Raw genomic sequence first — 26,150 nt, forward strand, 5'->3', positions numbered from 1 at the left:
AGGATGAATATCTGAGACTGGGATCATTATGGAGAAATATGCTTTCATCACATTTACTACAAATGACATTTTTCTCTCTTTCTTCCTATTTGAATCTTATGAAACAAAGACATAGATATTCCAATCCCCCTAAATATCCCCCCATCCCCCACCACTAACTAAAGTCATAAAATCCATTAGTATAGACTGATGAGGTGAGAAGGTGACACCTCTCCACAATGAGGAGAATGTTCCGACCCCGGAAGTGGGGGAATGTTCTGCCCCTGAAGGGGTTAATCTGGGTTCCCACACTATATATGTGTGTATCATCATCTGCTGGAGATAAAAGACATCACAATGACTATGGAGGAAGAGGACGGACATGACTATGGAGGAAGAGGACAGACATGACTATGGAGGAAGATGATGAACATGACTATGGAGGAAGAGGACGGACGTGACTATGGAGGAAGAGGACGGACGTGACTATGGAGGAAGAGGACGGACGTGACTATGGAGGAAGAGGACGGACGTGACTATGGAGGAAGAGGACGGACGTGACTATGGAGGAAGAGGACGGACGTGACTATGGAGGAAGAGGACGGACGTGACTATGGAGGAAGAGGACGGACGTGACTATGGAGGAAGAGGACGGACGTGACTATGGAGGAAGAGGACGGACGTGACTATGGAGGAAGAGGACGGACGTGACTATCGAGGAAGAGGACGGACGTGACTATGGAGGAAGAGGACGGACGTGACTATGGAGGAAGAGGACGGACGTGACTATGGAGGAAGAGGACAGACGTGACTATGGAGGAAGAGGACGGACATAACTATGGAGGAAGAGGACGGACATGATGGGGGTTACTGGGTGTAAAAAGAACATAAAATCTTATTACCTCCTCTGCTGCCACTTCCACAACATCTCCTCTCTACTTCCTGTCTGTATCTGACATCACTTCCTGTCTGTGCCTGACATCTTTCCTGCTTTTATTCCATAGAGACTTCCTGTCTGGGTAGAAGAGAGATCCCCACCTTGTGGAGTTCAGAGGAACTGCATCAACGAGAACCATCTGGCAGTGTGACCCCGGCCTTGTGCTGGGTGTGTATGGACTGTAGATCCTTATAGAGGGGTCACCTCCACTCCCACCAAGGGGGACAGAAATATATGACTGCCTAGTGCAGCCTTTCTCAGCCAGGGTTCCTCCAAAGGTTTCTCGGGGCTCCTTCAGCAATGAACAATTCCTGTCTCTTAGTAACAAATGGCATCAATGATGTGTAAAATCCATTTCTTGGAATACATCACAGGACACGAAGCATCTTTATAAATCCTTCCTAACACTGTTATGCCCACCTACAGGTGATCGGACATTGGCCAACAATAGACAGGACGTCCCCTTGTAGAGCATATCTCCGACATAGGAAAGGTTTGTAGCAAGCCATAGCCCATAACAGGAGGGGACGGATCTCTGGGATTCCTGAGGGACTCCAAGAAATGGATTTTACAGATAAACCACAAAATGTCATTTTCTTTGTCGCACATCACAGGACACAGAACATCTTTTACATTCCTTACTAACAGGGATGCCCCACCTAGAACATGAGGGGAGGACAACAAGCCAACAGGTCCCAAAAACAACCAGAAATAGGAAAGAACCTCATGCAGCAGCCTGCAAAAACCAATGTGTCCAAAGGGAGGAGTCCTTAGTGACTCCAACATCCACCTGGTAACATCATAAAGAGTGCACCGAAGACCAGGTAGAGGCTTCACCAACATGATACACTGAAGGTAGGTAGTGTCATCCCTTATAAAGGGGGAACCTGTCCTTTCATACTGGAAACTGGAGCAACAAGCCGACAAATTCAGGGAATAAATGTAGACATGGAAGCTGCGGGATCCTTCTATTCGGTCCTCAGGAGCCACAAAGAGAAATCCTGTTGCCAAATTGCGGCTGTCAACTACAGGTAACCTGATAGACAAACAAATACCCAACGTGATAAAAACCTATTCCCCCAGTTACTGAGCCTGAGGGCAAAGGGAGGTAATATGCTGTCCCGGCTGAGATGAGGGCAAAGGGAGGTAATACGCTGTCCCGGCTGAGATGAGGGTAAAGGAAGGTAATACACTGTCCTGGCTGAGGGTAAAGGAAGGTAATACGCTGTCCCGGCTGAGATGAGGGTAAAGGAAGGTAATACGCCGTCCCGGCTGAGATGAGGGTAAAGGAAGGTAATACGCTGTCCTGGCTGAGATGATGGTAAAGGGAGGTAATACGCTGTCCCGGCTGAGATGAGGGTAAAGGGAGGTAATACGCTGTCCCGGCTGAGATGAGGGTAAAGGAAGGTAATACGCTGTCCCGGCTGAGATGAGGGTAAAGGGAGGTAATACGCTGTCCCGGCTGAGATGGGGGTAAAGGAAGGTAATACGCTGTCCCGGCTGAGATGAGGGTAAAGGAAGGTAATACGCTGTCCCGGCTGAGATGAGGGTAAAGGAAGGTAATACGCTGTCCCGGCTGAGATGAGGGTAAAGGGAGGTAATACGCTGTCCCGGCTGAGATGAGGGTAAAGGAAGGTAATACGCTGTCCCGGCTGAGATGAGGGTAAAGGAAGGTAATACTCTGTCCCGGCTGAGATGAGGGTAAAGGAAGGTAATACGCTGTCCCGGCTGAGATGAGGGTAAAGGGAGGTAATACTCTGTCCCGGCTGAGATGAGGGTAAAGGAAGGTAATACGCTGTCCCGGCTGAGATGAGGGTAAAGGAAGGTAATACGCTGTCCCGGCTGAGATGAGGGTAAAGGAAGGTAATACGCTGTCCCGGCTGAGATGAGGGTAAAGGAAGGTAATACGCTGTCCCGGCTGAGATGAGGGTAAAGGAAGGTAATACGCTGTCCCAGCTGAGATGAGGGTAAAGGGAGGTAATACGCCGTCCCGGCTGAGATGAGGGTAAAGGAAGGTAATACTCTGTCCCGGCTGAGATGAGGGTAAAGGAAGGTAATACGCCGTCCCGGCTGAGATGAGGGTAAAGGAAGGTAATACTCTGTCCCGGCTGAGATGAGGGTAAAGGGAGGTAATACGCTGTCCCGGCTGAGATGAGGGTAAAGGGAGGTAATACGCTGTCCCGGCTGAGATGGGGGTAAAGGGAGGTAATACGCTGTCCAGGCTGAGATGAGGGTAAAGGAAGGTGATACACTCTCCTGGCTGAGATGAGGGTAAAGGAAGGTAATATGCTGTCCCGGCTGAGATGAGGGTAAAGGGAGGTAATACGCTGTCCCGGCTGAGATGAGGGTAAAGGGAGGTAATACGCCGTTCCGGCTGAGATGAGGGTAAAGGAAGGTAATACTCTGTCCCGGCTGAGATGAGGGTAAAGGAAGGTAATACGCCGTCCCGGCTGAGATGAGGGTAAAGGAAGGTAATACTCTGTCCCGGCTGAGATGAGGGTAAAGGGAGGTAATACGCTGTCCCGGCTGAGATGAGGGTAAAGGGAGGTAATACGCTGTCCCGGCTGAGATGGGGGTAAAGGGAGGTAATACGCTGTCCAGGCTGAGATGAGGGTAAAGGAAGGTGATACACTCTCCTGGCTGAGATGAGGGTAAAGGAAGGTAATATGCTGTCCCGGCTGAGATGAGGGTAAAGGGAGGTAATACGCTGTCCCGGCTGAGATGAGGGTAAAGGGAGGTAATACGCCGTCCCGGCTGAGATGAGGGTAAAGGAAGGTAATACGCTGTCTATGCTGAGATGAGGGTAAAGGAAGGTAATACGCTGTCTATGCTGAGATGAGGGTAAAGGGAGGTAATACTCTGTCCCGGCTGAGATGAGGGTAAAGGGAGGTAATACGCTTTCCCGGCTGAGATGAGGGTAAAGGAAGGTAATACGCCATCCCGGCTGAGATGAGGGTAAAGGAAGGTAATACGCTGTCCCGGCTGAGATGAGGTAAAGGGAGGTAATACGCCGTCCCGGCTGAGATGAGGGTAAAGGAAGGTTATATGCTGTCCCGGCTGAGATGAGGGTAAAGGAAGGTAATACGCCGTCCCGGCTGAGATGAGGGTAAAGGGAGGTAATACGCTGTCCCGGCTGAGATGGGGGTAAAGGAAGGTAATACGCTGTCCCGGCTGAGATGAGGTAAAGGGAGGTAATACGCTGTCCCGGCTGAGATGATGGTAAAGGAAGGTGATACATTCTCCTGCCTGAGATGAGGGTAAAGGAAGGTAATACGCTGTCCCGGCTGAGATGAGGGTAAAGGGAGGTAATACGCTGTCCCGGCTAAGATGAGGGTAAAGGGAGGTAATACGCCGTCCCGGCTGAGATGAGGGTAAAGGGAGGTAATACGCCGTCCCGGCTGAGATGAGGGTAAAGGAAGGTAATACACTGTCCCGGCTGAGATGAGGGTAAAGGGAGGTAATACGCTGTCCCGGCTGAGATGAGGGTAAAGGGAGGTAATACGCCGTCCCGGCTGAGATGAGGGTAAAGGAAGGTAATACGCTGTCCCGGCTGAGATGAGGGTAAAGGAAGGTAATACGCTGTCCCGGCTGAGATGAGGGTAAAGGAAGGTAATACTCTGTCACGGCTGAGATGAGGGTAAAGGGAGGTAATACGCTGTCCCGGCTGAGATGAGGGTAAAGGAAGGTAATACTCTGTCCCGGCTGAGATGAGGGTAAAGGAAGGTAATACGCCGTCCCGGCTGAGATGGAAAGGTACAAACTCCTTCAGGTAAAAAAAATAATAAATAAAAAGCTAAGGTAAAAAAGCCATCTTTGTGAAAGAACAAAGGGAACAAAAGGAAGGTCCTGAATGGACTCAAACAGAGAATTCTGTAAAAACAGAAAGAGATCCCATAGAAACAATGACAGGCTGACTGGAGGAACAACATACATGACATCTAGTACCAACGCATGCAACTAGAAAGTGTAATGCAATCAGCCCCTGAAAGAAGAGACTGCCAAGGCTGAAATCTGACTCTTGGTTATACACAAGGCCAGGAACACATTCACCCCCCACCCCAAGAAGGAAACCAAGACACGGACCAAAACAAGGAGGAAACCTCTCAGGTCAGCAAAACACAAAATATGATTGTAAGGACCTGCGAGAAGTCTTCCTAATTTAGAATTTCTAGCCTTCAAAAGAGCAGAAACAACAAAAGGCCTCGATACTTCTGTCTCTCAAAACTTTTTCAGCTGCAACAGTCAATCCAGTATGCCCACTGACACCATAAGGCTGGAAAAATCAGGCTTTGTAACAGCAGGGCTTGACTATCTGGAGATCCAAGGACTTGTGTAGAATCAAAGAAAAAACATGAAACATGAAGTAAGGAGGGGAAAGGTTCCAAAATTCTATGGCCTGGTTCATACTGCAATGAACAGCTACTGGAGGTCTTTACCGCTCAGCCATTGGGCTGGGTACATTTTCCTTGCTGTACCATCTGGTAGCCTGGTGTACCGGTTCCTCAATTTGCTGGACCATCCTATGTGGACTATCTATGTGGTATTACATTGCTACCCAGAGGACTATTTTGTTGTGCTGTGTCTTGTTATCCCTACTCTGCCCTCATGTTCCCCAATAAACACCCACATGTTGGGTTTTGTGTGATCTGCCTCCATTTGCTCTCTCTCTCTGCACTCCTAGTTCATCACAAACTGGTTGGCAGCAGTGGGATGAGAGCACTGGAGATGGATGACAAGAATCTGCACACCATGGATAGATGTCCCAGCCTACAAGAAAAGGCTGTAGATCTGGGTCTCAGAAACAAGGGACTTATTAAAGAACAGCTGGTCCGGATACTGGAAAAAGCCAGCCAACAGAAGTTGAGCACCAACATGGGTCAGGCACCACCCTGGGAGTATGTACCAGAGCTACCCAGGAAAGCCAGTAAGAGTCCATGGGTTATCTGGTGCTAGAGATGGCCATTCTGGGGGAGGGTGCCACAACAGAAAGGAAACTTGCAGTCACTGAAAATACACAAAAGAGACAAACAGAGTGGGAGGCTGCAGAGAACAGAGAAGCCACCTCTGTCCCTGTCCCTGTGGTAAGGGAAACCCCAAGAGTCTCCAGCAAGGACTTTAAGCCCTACTAAGAACATACTAGAGATGAGGAAGGGTTCGTTCAGGACTTTGAACACCAATGCAAGCTGCTGGAAGTACCTCCCATGGACTGGACCTGCCATATGGTAGGGCTGCTAGATGAAGGGGCCGCTGAGGCCTGTCACATGATGGATCCCCTAAAGAAATGCAGCTATGAGTAAATAAAAAGGGCAGGGATGGCAGCGGTATCACATAGTCTTATTGGGACCAGCTTCAGACTACCCCTCACCTCCAAGAGACCACCTTCAAAATGTTTGTGCATAAGTTGTCTTTAGCATGTTGCCATGTTGGCAGAGGATAAAGGGAACTCCCCTGAGGAAATTATTCATGTGATCCTGAAGGAGCAGTTGTTGTTCAAGTGTCCCCCTGAGCTCCGACAGTGCATGTGTGAATGGAAATCCATCACTCTAGAGGAAGCTGCAACCTCCCCACTGCTGGATGAGTCCCCAGATAGTGCTGCTGCCTCAACCAAATCTCTCAGACAATCCAGTTCCCCCACAGGAGGCCCCCAGGCCTATTATAAAGACTCTGCTTTGGCTGTGGATAAAACGGTCACTGCCAGGCTAGCTGCCCTGTTAGAAAAAGACTCTCAGGTCCAGCTTTCCCAAGTCAGTGCACTATGTGGATATGTACCAAGCTTCTGAGGAAATGCCACTCCAATCCCAGCCCTCTGGTCACCCTTGGACCACCCATGCTACAGATGTGGACAACCCAGGCATCTCCAGGCTAGATGCCGAAGGAACTTCCACCCTCCCCAGACTCAAAACACCTGCCTTGATCCCAGTGTAGCACTGGTGCCAGAAGGATAGAGCCTTTCACCATCTCAAAGTGAATTGATGCTTCCAACAACTGATGCCCTTCTCGGAGTTTATGGAGTCCAGCCACTTACCCCAAGCTATCCCAAGATAAGGCAGCAGCTGTTACAGGAGGTCTGCATAGATGTACAAAAAGTCATTGGTTTCTATGATACAGGTGCTTTCCTGACCATCATTGATCCCTGTGTGGTGAATTTCTTCTGTTGGGGTAATAGCAGGCATTTCTGTTGACATTCTCCAAGGGAATGACCTGTGAGAACTTATTTGTCTGTTTCTAGGGAGTGTGACCCAGAGCTCTAGGAGTAGAGTACAAATCTGGGACAGGCTTGATGCAAGACGCAAATTCATCAAGGATCTACCCTGTTGTAATAGGCCATGTAAAGGCTCAGGTCAATCCCACCAACACCCCAAGGTTTAGGGGAGGATCTCTTGATTTGGAAAACAGATGGAGACATAAAGGAAGAGCACCCCAGACTTGATGCTGTAGATGGAGACAGCAGGGTCACATGCAGGCTATCTGTCCCAAGAGTTGTAGGGAGATGTCCAACTTTACAGCTGCCGTTTGGTGTAGAGATAATGTTAGTGGATCAAATTATCCTCCCAGCACTTCAAGTGTGTCCCTAAGCCAACCGCTTCCATACCCCAAAGTGATGTCCTGCTGGAAAGAGCTTTAATAACCTTTAATGGCCCTCAGATGAAAAGCCATCCCATGGATACGTTTGTAGTTTTGCTGCTGAACTGGGACATGTACTTTGCAGAGGCATGTTGAGGGCTCTTGCTGGTACATGTTTGGAAGGGGCAGGGGTTGTAGTGGAGGGCAGAAATTTAATTTTTTTGTGTGTTGTTTGTTGAAGCACAGACAGCATTGTGTCCTGTAGCTGGATAAAGCCAGATGGGCCAGCAGCAGGTTTGGATGCTTAAGGCTTGGCTGAACTCAAAGGACAATATAATAACCCTATGCTGGCAGAAAGGGTCAGACGTTTCTGAGTTTACTTCTGTGATGGACACACAGGACTGAGGGCTGCATGTCTTCCTAGAAAGAGGCTACCTGGTGCACAGAGTTGCTGAGACAGATAGCTTCCTGGACACTGGGACTCTGCTCTACTCTCTGATCTTCTGGCAACTTCTGTCTGTGTGGTCCAGATGCTGGGGCCAGGACACACAGCCTTCTGAGGACCTGTGATGCACATATGAAGAACCTCTGCCCACCAGACCTCCTGTTCCCTGCCATGCTGCCTGGACTTCTGTTGACTGGTGAGTCCCTGAACCTATGTTGTGTCTATTGCTTCTCATCCCTCATAGTGCCTGGACTCTGGATTAAGTGGCTCCTGGATCCAATTCCTGCACAGTGTGCCAGTTTTTACCCTTGATGTGCCATACCATGCTGTCCTGGTCTCTGCCCTGTGCTTGAATCACCCCACTTGTCTGTCCAGTTCCCTATACTGTGCTGACTTAGCCCTTTGTCTGCCCATATCCCTGCCCTGTGCTGGACTCAACCACTTGTCTGCCCAGATCCCTGCCCTGTGCTGACTTAGCCCTTTGTCTGCCCAGATCCCTGCCCTGTGCTGGACTCAACCACATGTCTGCCCAGATCCCTGCCCTGTGCTGGACTAAACCACCTGTCTGCCCAGATCCCTGCCTTGTGCTGGACTCAACCACTTGTCTGCCCAGATCCCTGCTCTGTTCTGGACTCAACCACTTGTCTGCCCAGATCCCTGCCATGTCTGCTGGATTTGACCCTTGCTACATCCTACACTGGTCCATCTAGATCCGTCCCTAGTGTGCTGGACTTAACCACTGCTACGCTGTATTCTGGTCTGTCTGGATCCCTGCCCTGGGGGCTGGGTACATTCCCCTTGCTGTACTGTCCAGTGGCCTGGTGTACTGGTTCTCCATTTTGCTTGACCATCCTACATGGACTATCTATGTGGTATTACGCTGCTACCTGGTGGACTATTTTGCTGTTCTGCGTCTTGTTATCCATACTGTGTCCTCACATTCCCCAATATACTCCCGTATGTCGGGTTTCGTGTGATCTGCTCTGTGTGCTCTCTCTCTGCACTTCTAGTTTATCACTAGTGATGGGCTGAACACCCCCCGGTTCTGTTCATGGTAGAACATTCGAACAGACCAAAAGTTTGCCGTGAACATCGAACCTATGGGACTCGAACTTGCAAATTCAAAAGTGCCCATTTTGAAGGATTATATGCTAGGTGTTAACAATAACTGGTATGGGGAGTTGGGTACTGCCCTGATGGACAAGAATCAGTGGGAAAAAAATTCTAATAGTACAGTTTTTAAAGGGGCAGTCATTTTTCATTGCCTAAAGTAGAAAAAAAAAATTCATTTATATATCATGCCTGGGGGTCCCCTTAAACTACCTGCAAAGTTGCATATCTGTACAATGTATAGAACCTGCTGCAGCAGGACTGACACCGTAACCCTTCAGAGTTATTCTTGACAAGTGCAGGATTGGACCCGGCTCTAAAAATTCTAATTATATGCACCTCTCATGCAGGTATAGAACAATTTGGCCTTGGGTGTTGATGGTAAACAATTATAGAAAAATATCCAGGGTGGATTCATTTTGATAAATGTCAGCTTGTCAATGGAGTCTGTGGACAGACGCACTCTTTTATCCATCAAAAAACCTCCAGCAGCACTGAATGTCCGTTCGGAAAGCACGCTGGATGCAGGACAGGCCAGTAGCTTGATGGCATATTGAGCAAGTTCTGGCCAGTGATCCATCCTCAAGATCCAGTAACCCAGTGGATGCTCAGTTGGAAAGGTCTCCAAGTCTGTTCTTGCCCCTAGATAATCCTGCACCATATGATGCAGACCCTGCCGATGGGTGCTAAAACCTAACAGCCCTGGGCGCTGAGGACTAAAGAACTTTTTAAAGGCATCGGTCAGCTGGCCGCCTTCTCCACCGCTCTTCCTTTGACAGAATGAAGCCTCAGAAACACGTTGTCCAGGAAATGGTGACCTCCCAGTGTCTGGAAAGGTGTTGCACAATTTCAAGGCATCCTCAAGATGTTTCATCCTCTGCTCCCTCTGGGAAGACTGGATGAGCTCTGCACCTTTACCCTTGTAACGTGGATCAAGAAGGGTTGCCAACCAGTATTGATCCCTCTTCTTGATAACACAAATCCTCAGGTTCTTACACAGGTTTTGCAGAATCAGGGAGCCCATGCAGCGTACGTTTGAGGAGGCAGGAGATTCTGAGTCCTCTGGGTCACTGAGGATGACATTGTCAGGAACTACCTCCTCCCAGCCATGTACTACTCCTGGCTGGGTTTCTGAGGACTGAAAAGTGTCCCTTGAATACTGCTCTATGTGATCCTCTACTTCCATGTTGCTGCAATCCTCCTCCTCCTCCACTTCCTCCTCCTTTTGTGTTTTCTGCAGCCCCACAGGAATGGTTTCTGCATAAAGAGGGCCTTGAGAGGATAGGAAATCCTCCTTCTCCTCCTGTTGTTCTGCCTCAAGTGCCCTGTTCATGATTCCATGCAGCGTGTGCTCCAGCAGGATGACTACAGGGATAGGGTCACTGATGCATGCAGTGTCACAGCTCACCATCCTTGTGGCCTCCTCAGATGGTGACAGGACAGTGCATGCATCCATTATCAGCAGCCACTGGCGAGGTGAAAAGAAGCCAAGGTCCCCTGAGCCTGTCCTTGTGCCATTCTCACACAGGTACTCATTGATGGCCCTCTGCTGTGTGTGCAGCCACTGCCGTGTTACCAAAGTGGAGTTCCACCGAGTGGACATGTCACAAATGAGTCGGTTGGTGGGCAGGTTAAATTTCAGCCAACTGAACACTGGTCATGTATGACCACCAGAAATGGCCAGACTTTTCTGGCCTGCCTCAGAAGATCTTGAAAGCCTGGGTACCTGTTCAAGAAACACTGCACCACCAAATTCAGCTTGTGTGCCAAGCATGGAACATGTGTCAAGTGTCCCTATTGGAGGGTGGAGAGCCCCTTCAGAGCTGACAGAATCTCTGACCTGGTGTGGCTCCTGTCCCTTAGACAGACCAGCTGAAGCACCACGTGGCATCTTTTATCCTGACTGCCCACATAGCCCCTTGAACACTTAGGGAGCACTGCTGGTTCAGAGGACAATTCAGCAGAAGAGGCCATAGAGGAAGAGGAAGGGGAGGGGGTGGAGCAGACAGATGTGGCAGAATCACCACCAGGTTTTTGGAGGCATGGTGGTGGAACAAGCTCCAGAACTGAACCGTCCTGCATCCTTCCCAGCTGCTAGCAGAGTCACCCAGTGTGCCGTGACGGATATGTAACATCCCTGACTGTGCCTGCTGGACCACGTGTCAGTAATGTGGACCTTGCTGCTGACCGCCTTGTCCAACAAGGCCAAAACATGACCTTCCACATGATGGCACAGAGCTGGAATGGCCTTGCATGAAACAAATTGTCTTTTCGGAACCTGTCACTGTGATACAGCACATTCTGCAAATTCCCGGAAGGGGGAAGAGTCCACCAGATGGAAAGGCAGCAGCTGTAAGGCAGCAATTTGGCCAGGATAGAATGTGGATGGCTGGGACAGTCTATTTTTCACGGTTCAGCAAATGGGGTAGTGAAATGTTCCTGCTGAAATGAACAGGTGGTGTCCTGCTGTCAGATGGGCCACCCACTGCTGTACCATCACTCCTCTCAGTGGAGGCTGTTGAGAAGACCTGACATTTTACAGTAGAGATCCCAGATGAGGAGCAAGTAGAAGTCTGCACTTTTTCTGGGTCTTTCAGGTGCTGTTACCAGCGGGCTGCATGGCAGCTCACCATATGTCTTGTCAAGCATGTGGTGCCCAAGTGGCTGGTGTATTGGCCACGCTTGGTCTGCTTCAGTCAAAGACTGCAAACAGCAATGCTGCACATGTGTTGAAGAAAGCCCACACCAGAGAAATTTTGGAAATCTTTCAGTCTCTGTGCCCTATGCCATGAAACTGTGCTATAAACACCGGTGCACTGTGCTGAGGTATCCCCATGATCCCCTCTTTGGACATTGGACCATTCTGGTCCAATGCCAAACCTTTGTCTTTCCAGTATTGAATATCCTCTTTAGTGCCTGTGTACTGTAATTCTGTGTGTAACTGTTGTTCCGGGATTGAGGGCGGCTCTAACATAGTCAAAACAAGGCTGGCAGACTCCTGTGAAAACTGTAAAGCAGCTTCCTTGGCCATACGGTCAGCCATTGCATTACCCAGAGCTATGGGGTCATGTGAAGATGTGTGGGCTTTACATGTGATACCAGCAATAGTACGGGGTTTGTGTATGGCTTCCAAAAGATCATTCACTAAAGATGCATGAGATCCCCTGCCAAATCTTGCCAAAATCCTGCACTACATCAAATGTGTACCTGAAATCTGTATAAATGTTAACATCTTTTCCTACAAATAATTCACAGACACAGGTCAGGGCTATGAGTTCTGCAGCCTGTGCTGAGGGATAAGGCAGGGCTTTGCTTCCCATACCTTATCTGGGAGGTGAACAACCGCATAACCTGACAAATAAATATTGTCATTAGGTCTTGTGCATAAACCATCTGCAAAGATATCAACATTCCCTTCTACTGGCTCTTCCATCATGTCAGGTCTGGGAGTAGTGTCTTCATTTATGAGAATGACCTCATACACACTGGCTCTTTGGGCTGTCATGTGTTGTGTGGGAAGATTCTTCAGAATTTGTAATACATGATGTGTGGTATGTAACACGGTGTTATGTCCCAATGTCATAGCCATAGATGCCTCCACTCCCATTTCAATCCCTGCATGACTGCCTGTATATAGATATATATAATTCCTAACTCTGGTGTTGTCAGATTTCATTTCATCCTGCCTCTTCTTTCCAGACCTTCTTAAATCTTTTTAGGAACTCTGTAGTGGATTCCTTGCTGCCCTGCTTACAAGCAACTGCTGTATCTAGTGACTGCTTATCTTTTCACAAAATCTGCATTTCTGTAGCCAACGCCTTCCACATCTGTTCCTGACCCATGGTAGTTCTCCACTCATCCACAGCTGACTTAAATGGCTCATGAAGCTCATAAATACCAGCACGTTGGTCCAATCCCAACCTGATTCCATATCATATCCCAAAATTCCATCGATTATCCTCATGTCCTGTTGTGAACATTGTCATCCCTGAGTTGCTCTTTTCAAGTAGTTAATGGAAGCAGTGGGGTTTTCCGGGGATCAGGACAACCCTTTATAATGCCATTAATGTCATTAATTTCCATTGGCTTTATCACAACATCATTTGCCACAATGATGTAAGGGTAAGCTTGGGTGGCTCCCTCGTCGTCTTCTGCATCTTTTCTGGATGTCATATAATACTTACAGAATTCTTCTGAATTATCCTGCTCCGGCCAACTCACCTCTCCTGTTGAATCTTCTGACTCCTAACTTGCTGCGTCCCTCTCCTGTACTGTCTGCTCTTTTAACATTGATGTCTGTCCGACTGATTTCATTGGATTTCTTACTACCTTGCCTTTTTTTGCTTGGTCCTGGGCGTCAGAGCAGTCACAGTTTGCTGCATCTGGTCTAATATCCTTCACAATGTAACTTTTGTTTCTTTCCACTCTTTATTCATTTCACACATTGATAAACTTCAACCTGACCTAAAGAATCTTCCCCATCACCACTGATTACTGCCAAATGGCCTCTTTCATTGGTGTGAGATGGTGGGGGCTCTTGGGCTGGGGCAGAGTGTAATTCATGTCTCCTCCGATTACGTGACAACAAATAATCCTCATCCTTAGGGAGCTGAGGATACAGCTGAATATAATCAGGAAGTGCAGTGGCAGGCGTCAAAGAAGTGGCAAAAAAAGGATTATTAGTCTGTTTAGCTACTGGGGCAGAAGGGATTGGTTTCCGGCACTTATATCCTGGGCCATACTTCAACCAATTCAATGCTCCCCCTCTCATATATTTCATATCCCACTCAGGATCTGAACCAAAATAGGGAAAGTCAGTTTTATCCCCTAAACATATCCCCTTTATCATATCCATGTGAAAATCATCATTGTCCCCATCTCTGGGAAAAGGACTGGCACTCCCCATGGTTGAACTCCACCCCACCAAGCTGTCCACTCATGGGACAACATAACAATCCCAAGGTGACACTCAGACAACATATTCTTTACATGTCTCATTAGCTGGTAGTTGGGATTTTTCTAGAGCTGATCCGTCTTCCTTAGTAAATTTCTTTAACAGGTTTTCTTCCTCTGAATACTTTACACGGTGGCTCCGGAGGGTCTGGGTACTTCCCCTTACCTTGGGAGTTTCCCATCATCACTGCAAAGCAAAGAAGCAATATTATGTGAGCTGACCTATGTGTTTCTGTCCCGGTGATGACTCTTTGTGCCGGGTGAAGCTGGACTGAACTCACATAGAGCTCCGACAAAATTCTTCTCAACTGCACAAGTGCTTCAAGGCTGAAAATCACCTGGACAGGTACACCCCTATTGTGACTCCTTCAGACTGTCACCATGCTTTCACCTATCCCAGGCCAATGGAGAAATCTCCTCGCTGAGTAGATGGGGCGTCTCACAGTCCTACAGAGACTTAGAATACATCTACTGAACAGTTTCTCTAGTTACAAGCGTACATAATCACTGAACACACTACTCTGTATGATTGTATGGAGGACATACACACATTTCTTATACATCAACCTAGGTTCTGTTTAACCCCGCGAGCTCCCAAAGCTCCAGCAGACAATTGCTCGTGCTACCGCAGCACAGAGGCTTGGTGGAGATAGGGGGCGATCAGGGCAAAGGAAGACAAAAAATGCTCACTTACCTCTGATGGCCAATCCTATCCCACTTCTGACACCACTTCTGTCAGGAACATCAATTTATGCCGGCCTCCTCCTCCATACAAACATCCAGTTCAAAGTACTTTGGGAATAATACAAGTCAGACATCTGGATGTGTGATGCAAAATGTGACTTCTTTATTATTCATCAAGCTTTAAGTAATAAATGATAACGCGGCATATTTCAGGCGGTTTCCATAAAGCACCAATCAGAATACATAATAGAGATTTCAGTAAACTACTCCATGTTGCGTCATAACAAAAATACAACAGGATAGTGACTTCTGTGATTTCTATAAACAAGAAATGTGAGCATAGATACCAGCATTCACATCCCACGGGAACATCTTGTATGTACAACAAACCAGTTAGTAGGCACAGAGCAAAAGTGAGTGAACTATTAACCCTTTCATATAGTAGGTGGAGCTAATTACTGATTCTTAGCGCCATCTAAAGGACAAATAGGGTTTTTTTTTAATTTAAAATTAATGATTGGTTTAATCCTGAGGTTTTATTCAATGTATGTTCATTAATAACCACTGTGCTCATAAATGTATGAGTGTGATCTATGGAATTTTTATGACACCACCCCTAACATAGTAAACTAAAAATACATTGGGGGAGCCGTGACAAATTCTGGCCATATTTTAATAAACACTGATTTCCTATAATCGTCAGCTCCAATTAGTGGCCATAGTGAGGTATTGGTTCCAAAATGCCTCAATCAGCAAAAACAGTTCAATACATTATGGCCACTAGATGGAGCCAATGATCATAGGAAATCACTGTATGTAAAGACCAACATGTGACATGGCTGAATGAATGCTGGTTATATTAGTTCATCTATTATCTAAGTGGGGTGGTAACTACTGGGTCAATCCCTTTTACAAACCACACATAATATCGCCCTTCAAAGTGAAAACAGAAACGATTTGCAGAAAATCAAAGAGTAGAAATATTTTCCGGTGGATCCCCTCTACCCAGACCCCATATGTAGACATACGGTGAAGGAAATGCGTATTTGCTCCCCTGCTGATGTTGAATGTTCGCCCCTCACAAAGAAATGATCGGTGTAAAAATTGAATGTTCGGTGTATTGTAACACTGAGAGACAGATGCATTTCTGCTGAATTTGTTGTTGCTATTCTAACAAATGATGACTGATCTGCATGTTCATGAGGGAAATAAGGATTTGATCCCCTTCACAAAACATGACTTAGTACTTGGTGGCAAATCTCTTGTTGGCAATCACAGAGGTCAGACATTTCCTGGAGTTGGCCCCCAGGTTTGCACACATCTCAGGAGAGATTTTGGCCCACTCCTCTTGGCAGAGGTTTGGTGATTGATGTTTGGCAACTCAAACTTTCATCCCCCTTCACAGATTTTAAATCGAATTAGGGTCTGGAGACTGGCTAGGCCACTCCAGGACCTTAATGTGCTTCTTCTTGTGCCGCTCCTTTGTTGCCTTGGCCATGTGTTTTGGGTCATTATCATGCTGGAACACCCATCCATGACCCATATTCAATGCCTTGGCTGAGGGAAGAAGGTTCTCACCCAAGATTTGATGATACATTGCCCAGTCAATCGTCCCTTTGATACGGTGCAGAAAGCAGAATTTTTCCACCACGTTTCACAGTTGGGATGGTGTTCTTGGGGTCATAGGCAGCATTTCTCCTCCTTCAAACACGGCGAGTTGAGTTGATGCCAAAGAGCTGGATTTTGGTCTCCTCTGACCACAACACTTTCCACCAGTCCTCCTCTGCATCATTCTGATGTTCAGTGGCAGACTTCAGATGGGCCTGGACATGTGCTTTCTTGAGCAGAGGGACCTTGTGGGCACTGCAGGATTTCAGTCCTTGTCGGCGTAGTGTGTTACCAATTGTTTTCTTGGTGACTGTGGTCCCAGCTGCCTAGAGATCATTGACAAGATCCTCACGTGTAGTTCTGGGATGATTCCTCACTGTTCTCATGATCATTGACACTCCACGAGGTGAGATCTTGCATGGTGCACCAGACCTAGGGAGACTGACACTTGTTTTGTGTTTCTTCCATTTGTGAATGATTGCACCAACTGTTGTCACCTTCTCACCAAGCTGCTTGGCCATAGTTTGGTAGCCCAGTCCAGCCTTGTGTAGGTCTACCATCTTGTCCCTGACATCCTTGGACAGCTCTTTGCCATGGTGGAGAGTTTGGAATCTGATGGTTTGATTGCTCCTGTGGACAGGTGTCTTTTATACAGGTAACACAATGAGATTAGCAGCACTCCCTTTAAGAGACTGCTTCTAATCTCAGCTTGTTACCTGTATGAAAGACACCTGGGAGCCAGAAATCCTGCTGAATGATAGGGGATAAAATCCTACTTTCCCTCATGAACATGCAGATCAGTCATCATTTGTTAGACACATTTCTGCTGAATTTGTTGTTGTATTCTGTCTCTCAGTGTTACACCGAACATTCCATTGTTAGACCGATCATTTCTGTGTGAGGGGCAAACATTCCATTGTTAGACCGATCATTTCTGTGTGAGGGGCGAACATTCACCATCAGGGGGGAGCAAATACACATTTCCTTCACTGTAGGCTGCACCCCAATGAGAAGTCAGCCCAGTTCTCTAGGTCAGGACTCCATTTTTATTCTTCACCTGCCATCAATGGCCAACCCGGTCCCACACTTCATCCATGTCTTTGGGGGCCTCTCATCTCCTTATCAACTGTTTCTTCCATGATGAAGATCAGCCATGGAGTATATCTGAGGTGTATATCAGGGTGTGCTTCTTCCCTACATGAGAGCTGGGATGTCCAGCAACATTCATCTAGAAGACATTTCCCGCACTCAAGGTACTAATACACCTCCAGGGTTGTGTGGGACCCCTGATGTACAGGAAGACAGGACTTCAGTGAGGAACATTTCCCTCACTCAGGACAAGAAAGTGATTTCTCCCCGTGTGAGACCTCTGATGTCTGTAAAGATTGGACTTCTGTGAAAAACCTTTTCCACACTCAGAACAAGAATACGGCTTATCCCCCGTGTGAGATCTCTGATGTGTGTGAAGATAGGATTTCCATGAAAAACATTTCCCACACTCAGGACAGGAATATGGCTTTTCTCCTGTGTGAGATCTCTGATGTGTGTGAAGATTGGACTTCTGTGAAAAACATTTCCCACACTCAGGACAAGAATACGGCTTCTCCCCTGTGTGAGATCTTTCATGTGTGTGAAGATTGGATTTCCATGAAAAACATTTCCCACACTCAGGACAGGAATATAGCGTTTCTCCTGTGTGAGATCTCTGATGTGTGTGAAGATTGAACTTCTGTGAAAAACATTTCCCACACTCAGGACAGGAATACGGCTTCTCCCCCGTGTGAGATCTCTGATGATCATGAAGAGTGGACTTCAGGGAAAAACATTTTCCACACTCAGGACAAGAATATGGCTTCTCCCCCGTGTGAGATCTCTGATGTCGATGAAGACTGAACTGCTGTGAAAAACATTTCCCACACTCAGGACAGGAATATGGTTTCTCCCCCGTGTGAGATCTCTGATGTTGATGAAGTTTGGACTTCACTGAAAAACATTTCCCACACTCAGGACAGGAATATGGCTTTTCCCCTGTGTGAGATCTCTGATGTGTGTAAAGAATGGACTTCTGTGAAAAACATTTCCCGCACTCAGGACAGGAATACGGCTTCTCCCCTGTGTGAGATCTTTTATGCACATTAAGATGGTATGTAGAACAGTACCTCTTCCCACACTCAGTACAGGAATACGGCTTCTCCCCCGTGTGAGATCTTTTATGCACATTAAGATAGGATTTGGAACGGAAACCCTTCCCGCACTCAGTACAGGAGAATCTCTTCCCTGTTGGAAGGCCGGCCCGGTCCTGCACAGTCTGAAGTTCCTCAGGATACGAGGAATCCGATGGTCCATCTACACTGGGTGGTGCCGGATGGACATTGGAGGGAGCCGGGTTTTCTCCTGGACTATACTGTGTGATGTCCTCATCTTCTACTTTCCAGTCTGGAGACAAAGTGAGACAATCCTCGGAGGTTTTCCTCATCTCCCGGCCATGGACTAAAATACAAAGAGGATTACTAGACAGGAGCTGATTGGTTCCCCCAAACCAGGACTCCGCCCACATCAGGCAGCTTGGTCTCTGAGGAGCTTACAATTCCACCCTCAAGGGAACTAGGAAATGGCTCCTCTGATCTCCTACCAGGTCATTTCTTTATTCATGGACCTTAGTCAGAGAGTGAGGAAACAACCAGAACTGTCTTTTATAGGAGGGACAGTGATGAGGGGATTATAGGACGAGGGTCCCCACCCCCTCTATCACTCATCGCCATCTTCCCAACACAAGAAGTACTGCACTTCCTTATTTAGTCCATGATTTAGTCATGAAGAACAGCGGGGCTGAGCCCCACCAGAGGTCAGAGAGTGAGGATGGGGGGAGAACAACCAAGATGAAGACTGGACTGATCCTGAAGACCACCATCATTGGGGTATTGACTCCTCCCTCATTATCACTTTCTGTTTAAGGGTCCAAAGTTGGAGGATGTTATCACAATATTATCACCATGTAAAAGTCTGTGCTCCAATCACATCATCCGATATAAAATGTCCAGCTGGGAGGAAATGGGTGTAACAAAAGAGAATCCACATTATGTGTGCAGTGGGGGGAGGGGGGAGAGCAGAAGTCAGGACTATGGAATGCACAACATAGAGTATATAGTGCAGGGGTCAGGAGAATAAAATGTAGAACAAAGTGACCAGGGTATTACAGGCTGATATCACCCAGTCCCCGCCCTACTCTGGACCAATCAGTGAGCAGTATGGGTGGAGGAATGGATTTAGTGTTCATGACCCACCTGTGCTGATCTCTGTAGGAGTGTCCTCCTCTATAAATGTCCCCGTTATTCCATCCTCCTCCATAGACTGCTGATCATCCCTCACATACGCCTCTTCTTCTTCTGCTTTCACCTCAAATTCTATATCGATTGGATCTCCACTCTAAATCAAGGAAATGACAGAAAATATCATCTGTAAAATATAAGATTTATGATTGTGACATCACACACAAAATCCACACATTGTCTCTACAAGTCCATGTTCTAGATGCTCCATCCCACCAACCTTGTAATGGTGAGGGGTGGTGTGACCTTCCTGTGTGGAATCCCGGGAATACAGAGGACGGGGACATCTCTCTGGTGGGTTCCTGTAGCTGGATGACTCCACCATGGTGTCCTGGTACAGATCTTTGTGTTCTTTTACAAGCTCTGACTCCTCCATTCCCCCATCCTCATCCTCCTCCTCTTTTATCTCTTCTTTAACCTCAACTTTAGGATCTCTCAGGTTTCCACTCTGAATATATAATAAAAATGACATCAATGGTAACAATGCAGATAATGTACAGATCCTAATGATACTATTAGTGATTGTTCCTCATCTACCTGATGATGGTGAGGGATGGTGTGACCTTCCTGTGTGGAATCCCGGGAATACAGAGGACGGGGACATCTCTCTGGTGGGTTCCCATGACTGGATCCATCTGTAGGAAACACACACACTGACTGAATCCATTGTTTCTATGTGTTTATCAGATGATGGGGGATCTAGGTGGATCCTCCGTACTGCTCTCTCCTTTACAATAAAGTCTCCTCTTACCCGGTGATGTGAGGGGCGGCTGATTGTCCATCATGACGTCCTTGTAGAGATCCTTGTGTCCTTCTAAATACTCCCACTCCTCCATGGAGAAATAGACAGTGACACCCTGACACCTTATAGGAACCTGACACACACAATGATACAGTCACCATCCAGACACATCCCTTGTCTGTTACTGGAGAATGTCCCAGAATTCCCGGCACCGCTCACCTCTCCTGTCAGCAGCTCAGTGATCTCTCTGGTGACTTCTAGAATCTTCTTCTTCTTTCTCTCTTCTATCAGGGAGGGAGGTGGAGGCAATGTGATGTCATATGATCTCCAGACTTCACAGGAGGAAAACTCTACATCTGAACACAAATAGTCACATCAAATGATATTCCCAGAATCCTCCTCACCTCTCCATTCAGGTCTCCATTTTATTAAAGCCCCACTTCAGGCTGAGGTATAATTCCCCCCCACAGGACCCCCACACTACGCAGGGTATAGGCTTGTTGCAGCATTCTGATGTCATTACATACAACGCAGGACCAACAGTCCCACTTTACATGTGAGGATACCAAGGGACCCCACACCCTAAGAGCATCAGAAAAAATCAGATGGAGAGACATTGGGAGGAGGAGCTGTGAGGTCAGTGTGATGTCATAGGATTCTCTGACTCTGGATGGAGGGACATTGGGGGGAGGAGCTGTGAGGTCAGTGTGATGTCATAGGATTCTCTGACTCTGGATGGAGGGACATTGGGAGGAGGAGCTGTGAGGTCAGTGTGATGTCATAGGATTCTCTGACTCTGGATGGAGGGACATTGGGAGGAGGAGCTGTGAGGTCAGTGTGATGTCATAGGATTCTCTGACTCTGAATGGAGGGACATTGGGAGGAGGAGCTGTGAGGTCAGTGTGATGTCATAGGATTTTCTGACTCTGGATGGAGGGACATTGGGAGGAGGAGCTGTGAGGTCACTGTGATGTCATAGGATTCTCTGACTCTGGATGGAGGGACATTGGGAGGAGGAGCTGTGAAGTCAGTGTGATGTCATAGGATTCTCTGACTCTGGATGGAGGGACATTGGGAGGAGGAGCTGTGAGGTCAGTGTGATGTCATAGGATTCTCTGACTCTGGATGGAGGGACATTTGGATGGGGAGATTTGAGGGGTCCTCTATATGATGCTCCCATGCAAACCAAATCCTAGTTCCTGGGTGCGTCCTACCTCTCCTAAACTGAAGAGTGACCTTTGACCTTTACCATCCAGAAATCTGTCGGGAATCTGTGGAAGTAAGCTGTCATGTGATCAGGTGACGTGCGGAGGAACGGAGTGTAAATAGCAGACAATTGTCTCCAGAGCCCCTAATGGTGGGGATGGATTTGGCGGCGTGCTGGTGCCAAGTTTCCTCCCCCCAGGGTCACTGCAGGTGTGGAGAAAAGCTGTGTAAGAGGATATGGAGGAGAGATGAGGAGGAGATCCAGGAATCAGGAGAAAGGTCAGGGCAAGCAACAGACGAGCGCATCCAAGAGACCAAGCCGGGGTCACTACACAGAAAATCAATCCAAGGAAACAACAGGCAGGACGAGGAATAGCAAGAAGGAGCTGAGAGACAAATGAGAATATTGCTCAGCCAATAGGAGATGATCTCAGCATGACTTCCATCATGAAGGAGATGAGGGGGAGGGGAGGAAGTCACTGAAAGTGACCATAGATCCATGGAAATTCAGCTGGTTCAGCAGGGATCGCTCACATTTCCATCCATGTGTGGCCACTGCCGGATAAAAGCCACTCCCCCAGTGGCTGCAGCCAATAGCTTCAGTGTTGATCTGTGTATTCTGAGAGCGGAGGAGCCCCCACATTGTCAGAATACAAGAGTGCAGCGGGGAGGATTCCCCCATCCACCTCCAATGTGTGGATGGGGGAATCGCTTCTATTTCCTTCCATGACCTTTTTGTCCACTCACCCAGACCCAGTGGTCAGAAAGGTGGTGGGGTTGGTTTGCTTCTATCCCCACTGAGCACCTTTCAAGTCCTCCCTAACCCTCCCTCTCTATCATTCTCTTCTTCCCAGACTCACTGCATCCGGCTGTTTTCTCCCATTTCTCTGAGGATTGCAGTGATCTATCGGCCTCCTGGACCCGTGTCCCTCTTTCTTGATGATTTCTCCGCCTGGCTACCCTACTTTCTCTCCTCTGAACTACCCGCTATCATTCTCAGAGATTTTAATATCCCCATTAATGTCAACAACCCGGCTACATCCCAACTCTTCAACATAACCTCATCTTTTGCATTAGCACAATGTATACCGTCCTCCACTCACTCTGATGGGAATACATTACACCTTGTTTTCTCCCATCTTTGCACTCCCTACAACCTCACAAACACCCCCTTTCCTCTCTCTGATCACAATCTCATCACCTTCACAGTCTCCTCGTCTTCAAACACCTATCCCTCCAAGCAGCAAACAATTACCCGCAGAAACCTTCACAACTTGAACCCGGCTCCTTTCCACTCTGCAACTGACCTCCTCTATGACAGAATCTCTCCCCTGTCCTGCCCTGACCTGCCCTCTGCTGTCTACAACAGTTCACTGACATCCACAATAGACTCACTTCCTCCTCTAACAACACGAAGCATCAGGCCCCGACCATTACATCCGTGGCAGACTGACCACACCAGAAATCTTAAGTGACATAGTCGTGCGCTGGAGCGATTGTGGCATAAAACCAAATCTCAGCAAGCATTCACCAGATATAAATCTGCTTTCTTCACATACAATTCCTCCCTCCATGCTGCCAAACAAGACGACTTTGTCCCTCTCATCAATACCTTGTCATCCAGTCCTCGTCGTCTCTTCTCTACTTTTAACTCTCTACTTTCTCCACCTCCACCCAGCACCTCACTCACTGCTCATGAGATTGCAAATCATTTCAAAAACAAGATTGATGCAATTCATAGGGACATCTCCACTGCACAGACATCCATCCCACTTAGCATACCTTATACTAAACCTCCCTCAACATTTCCTCTTCTGACCTCGCTACTACCGAAGAGGTCACTAAGGTTTTCTCAGAAGCCCGTCTCACCACCTGCCCCCTGGATCCTGTCCCCTCACAAGTACTACGGTCAGCCTCTTCTTCCTATGCTCCCTCACTCACATCTTCAATCTTTCCCTCTCTACTGGTGCCTTCCCCTCCCCTATAAAGCATGCGCACATCACTCCCATACTTAACAAGCCCTCCCTGGACCCCACCAACCTGAACAACTTAAGACCCATCTCCCTGCTGCCATTTACCTCTAAACTCCTAGAACGCTTAGTCTACAATCGCCTGAGCTCCTCCCTCACCGACAACAACCTTCTTCACCCTTTACAGTCTGGCTTTCACTCACTACACTCCACTGACACCGCCCTACTAAACCTCACTAATGATCTACTAACTGCTATAACCAATGGCCACTACTCCGTACTCATCCCAACCAATGGCCACTACTCCGTACTCATCCCAACCAATGGCCACTACTCCGTACTCATCCCAACCAATGGTCACTACTCCGTACTCATCCCAACCAATGGCCACTACCCTGTACTAATCCCAACGAATGACCACTACTCCGTACTCTTACTACTTAACCTCCCTGCGGATTTTGATACTGTTTACCATCCCCTCCTCCTCAAAAAACTCCACTCTCTTGGCCTCCGAGACTCTGCTCTCTCCTGGTTCTCCTCCTACCTATCACAGCGCTTCTTCAGCATTACCTATAATGCTGCCACCTCCCCCTCACTTCCTTTTTCTGTAGAGGTCCCTCAAGGCTCTGTCCTTAGACCCCTTCTCTTCTCCATCTACACCTCCTCCCTTGGTCACTTGATAAACTCCCATGGCTTTAAGTACCATCTCTGTGCTGATGACACACAAATCTATCTCTCTACCCCTCACCTCACCCCTTCAGTCTCCTCCTCACCTCACCCCTTCAGTCTCCTCCTCACCTCACCCCTTCAGTCTCCTCTCACATTACTAACCTACTAAGTGACATATCGGCATGGATGTCACTCCACTTCCTCAAACTCAATCTTTCCAAAACTGAGCTCTTAGTATTCCCTCCAGCCCGTGCCCCCTCCCCCGACTTCTCCATCAAGATCAATAACACAATCATCAGTCCCTCCCTCATGCCAGGGTACTAGGTGTTATCCTAGACTCCCATCTGTCCTTTCAGTCCCAGATCCAATCACTGTCCAAATCTTGTAGACTTCACCTCCGCAACATCTCCAAGATATGCCGTTCTTAACCTCGGAAACCACTAAGCAACTTATTCACTCCCTTGTTATATCTCACCTTGACTATTGTAACTCCCTCCTCATTGGCCGACCTCATCGCAGGCTATCCCCTCTTCAGTCTATCATGAATGCTGCCTCATCCACCTTACTAACCGTTCTGTATCTGCCACCCCTCTCTGCCAATCCCTCCACTGTCCTCCATTCAGTGTCCTCCACCCCTCTCTGCCAATCCCTCCACTGGCCTCCATTCAGTGTCCTCCACCCCTCTCTGCCAATCCCTCCACTGGCCTCCACTCAATGTTCTCCAGCCGTCTCTGCCAATCCCTCCAGTGGCCTCCATTCAGTGTCCTCCACCCCTCTCTGCCAATCCCTCCACTCAATGTTCTCCAGCCCTCTCTGCCAATCCCTCCAGTGGCCTCCATTCAGTGTCCTCCACCACTCTTTGCCAATCCCTCCACTGGCCTCCACTCAATGTTCTCCAGCCCTCTCTGCCAAGCACTCCAGTGGCCTCCATTCAGTGTCCTCCACCCCTCTCTGCCAATCCCTCCACTGGCCTCCACTCAATGTTCTCCAACCCTCTCTGCCAATCCCTCCAGTGGCCTCCATTCAGTGTCCTCCACCCCTCTTTGCCAATCCCTCCACTGGCCTCCACTCAGTGTTCTCCACCCCCTCTGCCAATCCCTCCACTGGCCTCCACTCAGTGTCCTCCACCCCTCTCTGCCAATCCCTCCAGTGACCTCCATTCAGTGTTCTCCATCTCTCTCTGCCAATCCCTCCTCTGGCCTCCACTCAGTGTTCTCAATCCCTCTCTGCCAATCCCTCCACTGGCCTCCGCTCAGTGTCCTCCACCCCTCTCTGCCAATCCCTGCACTGGCCTCCACTCAGTGTCCTCCACCCCTCTCTGCAAATCCCTCCACTGACCTCCACTCAGTGTCCTCCATCCCTCTCTGCAAATCCTTCCACTGGCCTCCTTTCAGTGTCCTCCACCCCTCTTTGCCAATCCCTCCACTCAGTGTTCCCCACCCCCTCTGCCAATCCCTCCACTGGCCTCCACTCAGTGTCCTCCACCCCTCTCTGCCAATCCCTCCAGTGACCTCCATTCAGTGTTCTCCATCCCTCTCTGCCAATCCCTTCTCTGACCTCCACTCAGTGTTCTCAATCCCTCTCTGCCAATCCCTCCACTGGCCTCCGCTCAGTGTCCTCCACCCCTCTCTGCCAATCCCTGCACTGGCCTCCACCCCTCTCTGCAAATCCCTCCACTGGCCCCCACTCAGTGTCCTCCATCCCTCTCTGCCAATCCCTCCACTGGCTTCCCATTGCCCAACGGATAAAATTCAAAACATTAACAATAACATATAAAGTCATTTATAACTCTGCCCCAAATTACATCACCGATCTTGTCTCCAAATATCACCCAAACCGTCCTCTCCTCGCAAGACCTTCTGCTCTCTAGCTCCCTTGTCTCCTCCTCCCATGCTCATCTCCAGGACTTCTCCCATCCTCTGGAACTCTTTACCCTAATTTATCAGACTATCGC

At 48.2% G+C, this 26,150-nt stretch overlaps 1 protein-coding gene across 1 annotated transcript in view; it reads right to left on the reverse strand.

The window, feature by feature from the left end:
* LOC149468136 (uncharacterized) overlaps positions 1-26,150 on the reverse strand; it is a 39,066-nt gene that overhangs the window by 4,526 nt on the left and 8,390 nt on the right. Inside the window, exons 3-4 of the mRNA XM_089670681.1 lie at positions 17,672-18,858; positions 14,481-14,495 (exon numbers count right to left, since the gene is read on the reverse strand). Of these exons, the coding sequence (XP_089526807.1) occupies positions 14,481-14,495; positions 17,672-18,858 (1,202 nt within the window). The remainder of the gene's footprint in view (positions 1-14,480; positions 14,496-17,671; positions 18,859-26,150) is intronic.

This window comes from Staurois parvus, unplaced genomic scaffold (genome assembly GCF_062004578.1).
Source record: "Staurois parvus isolate SC_StPar_1 unplaced genomic scaffold, SC_StPar_1.0 ptg000092l, whole genome shotgun sequence".
Classification (NCBI taxonomy): domain Eukaryota; kingdom Metazoa; phylum Chordata; class Amphibia; order Anura; family Ranidae; genus Staurois; species Staurois parvus.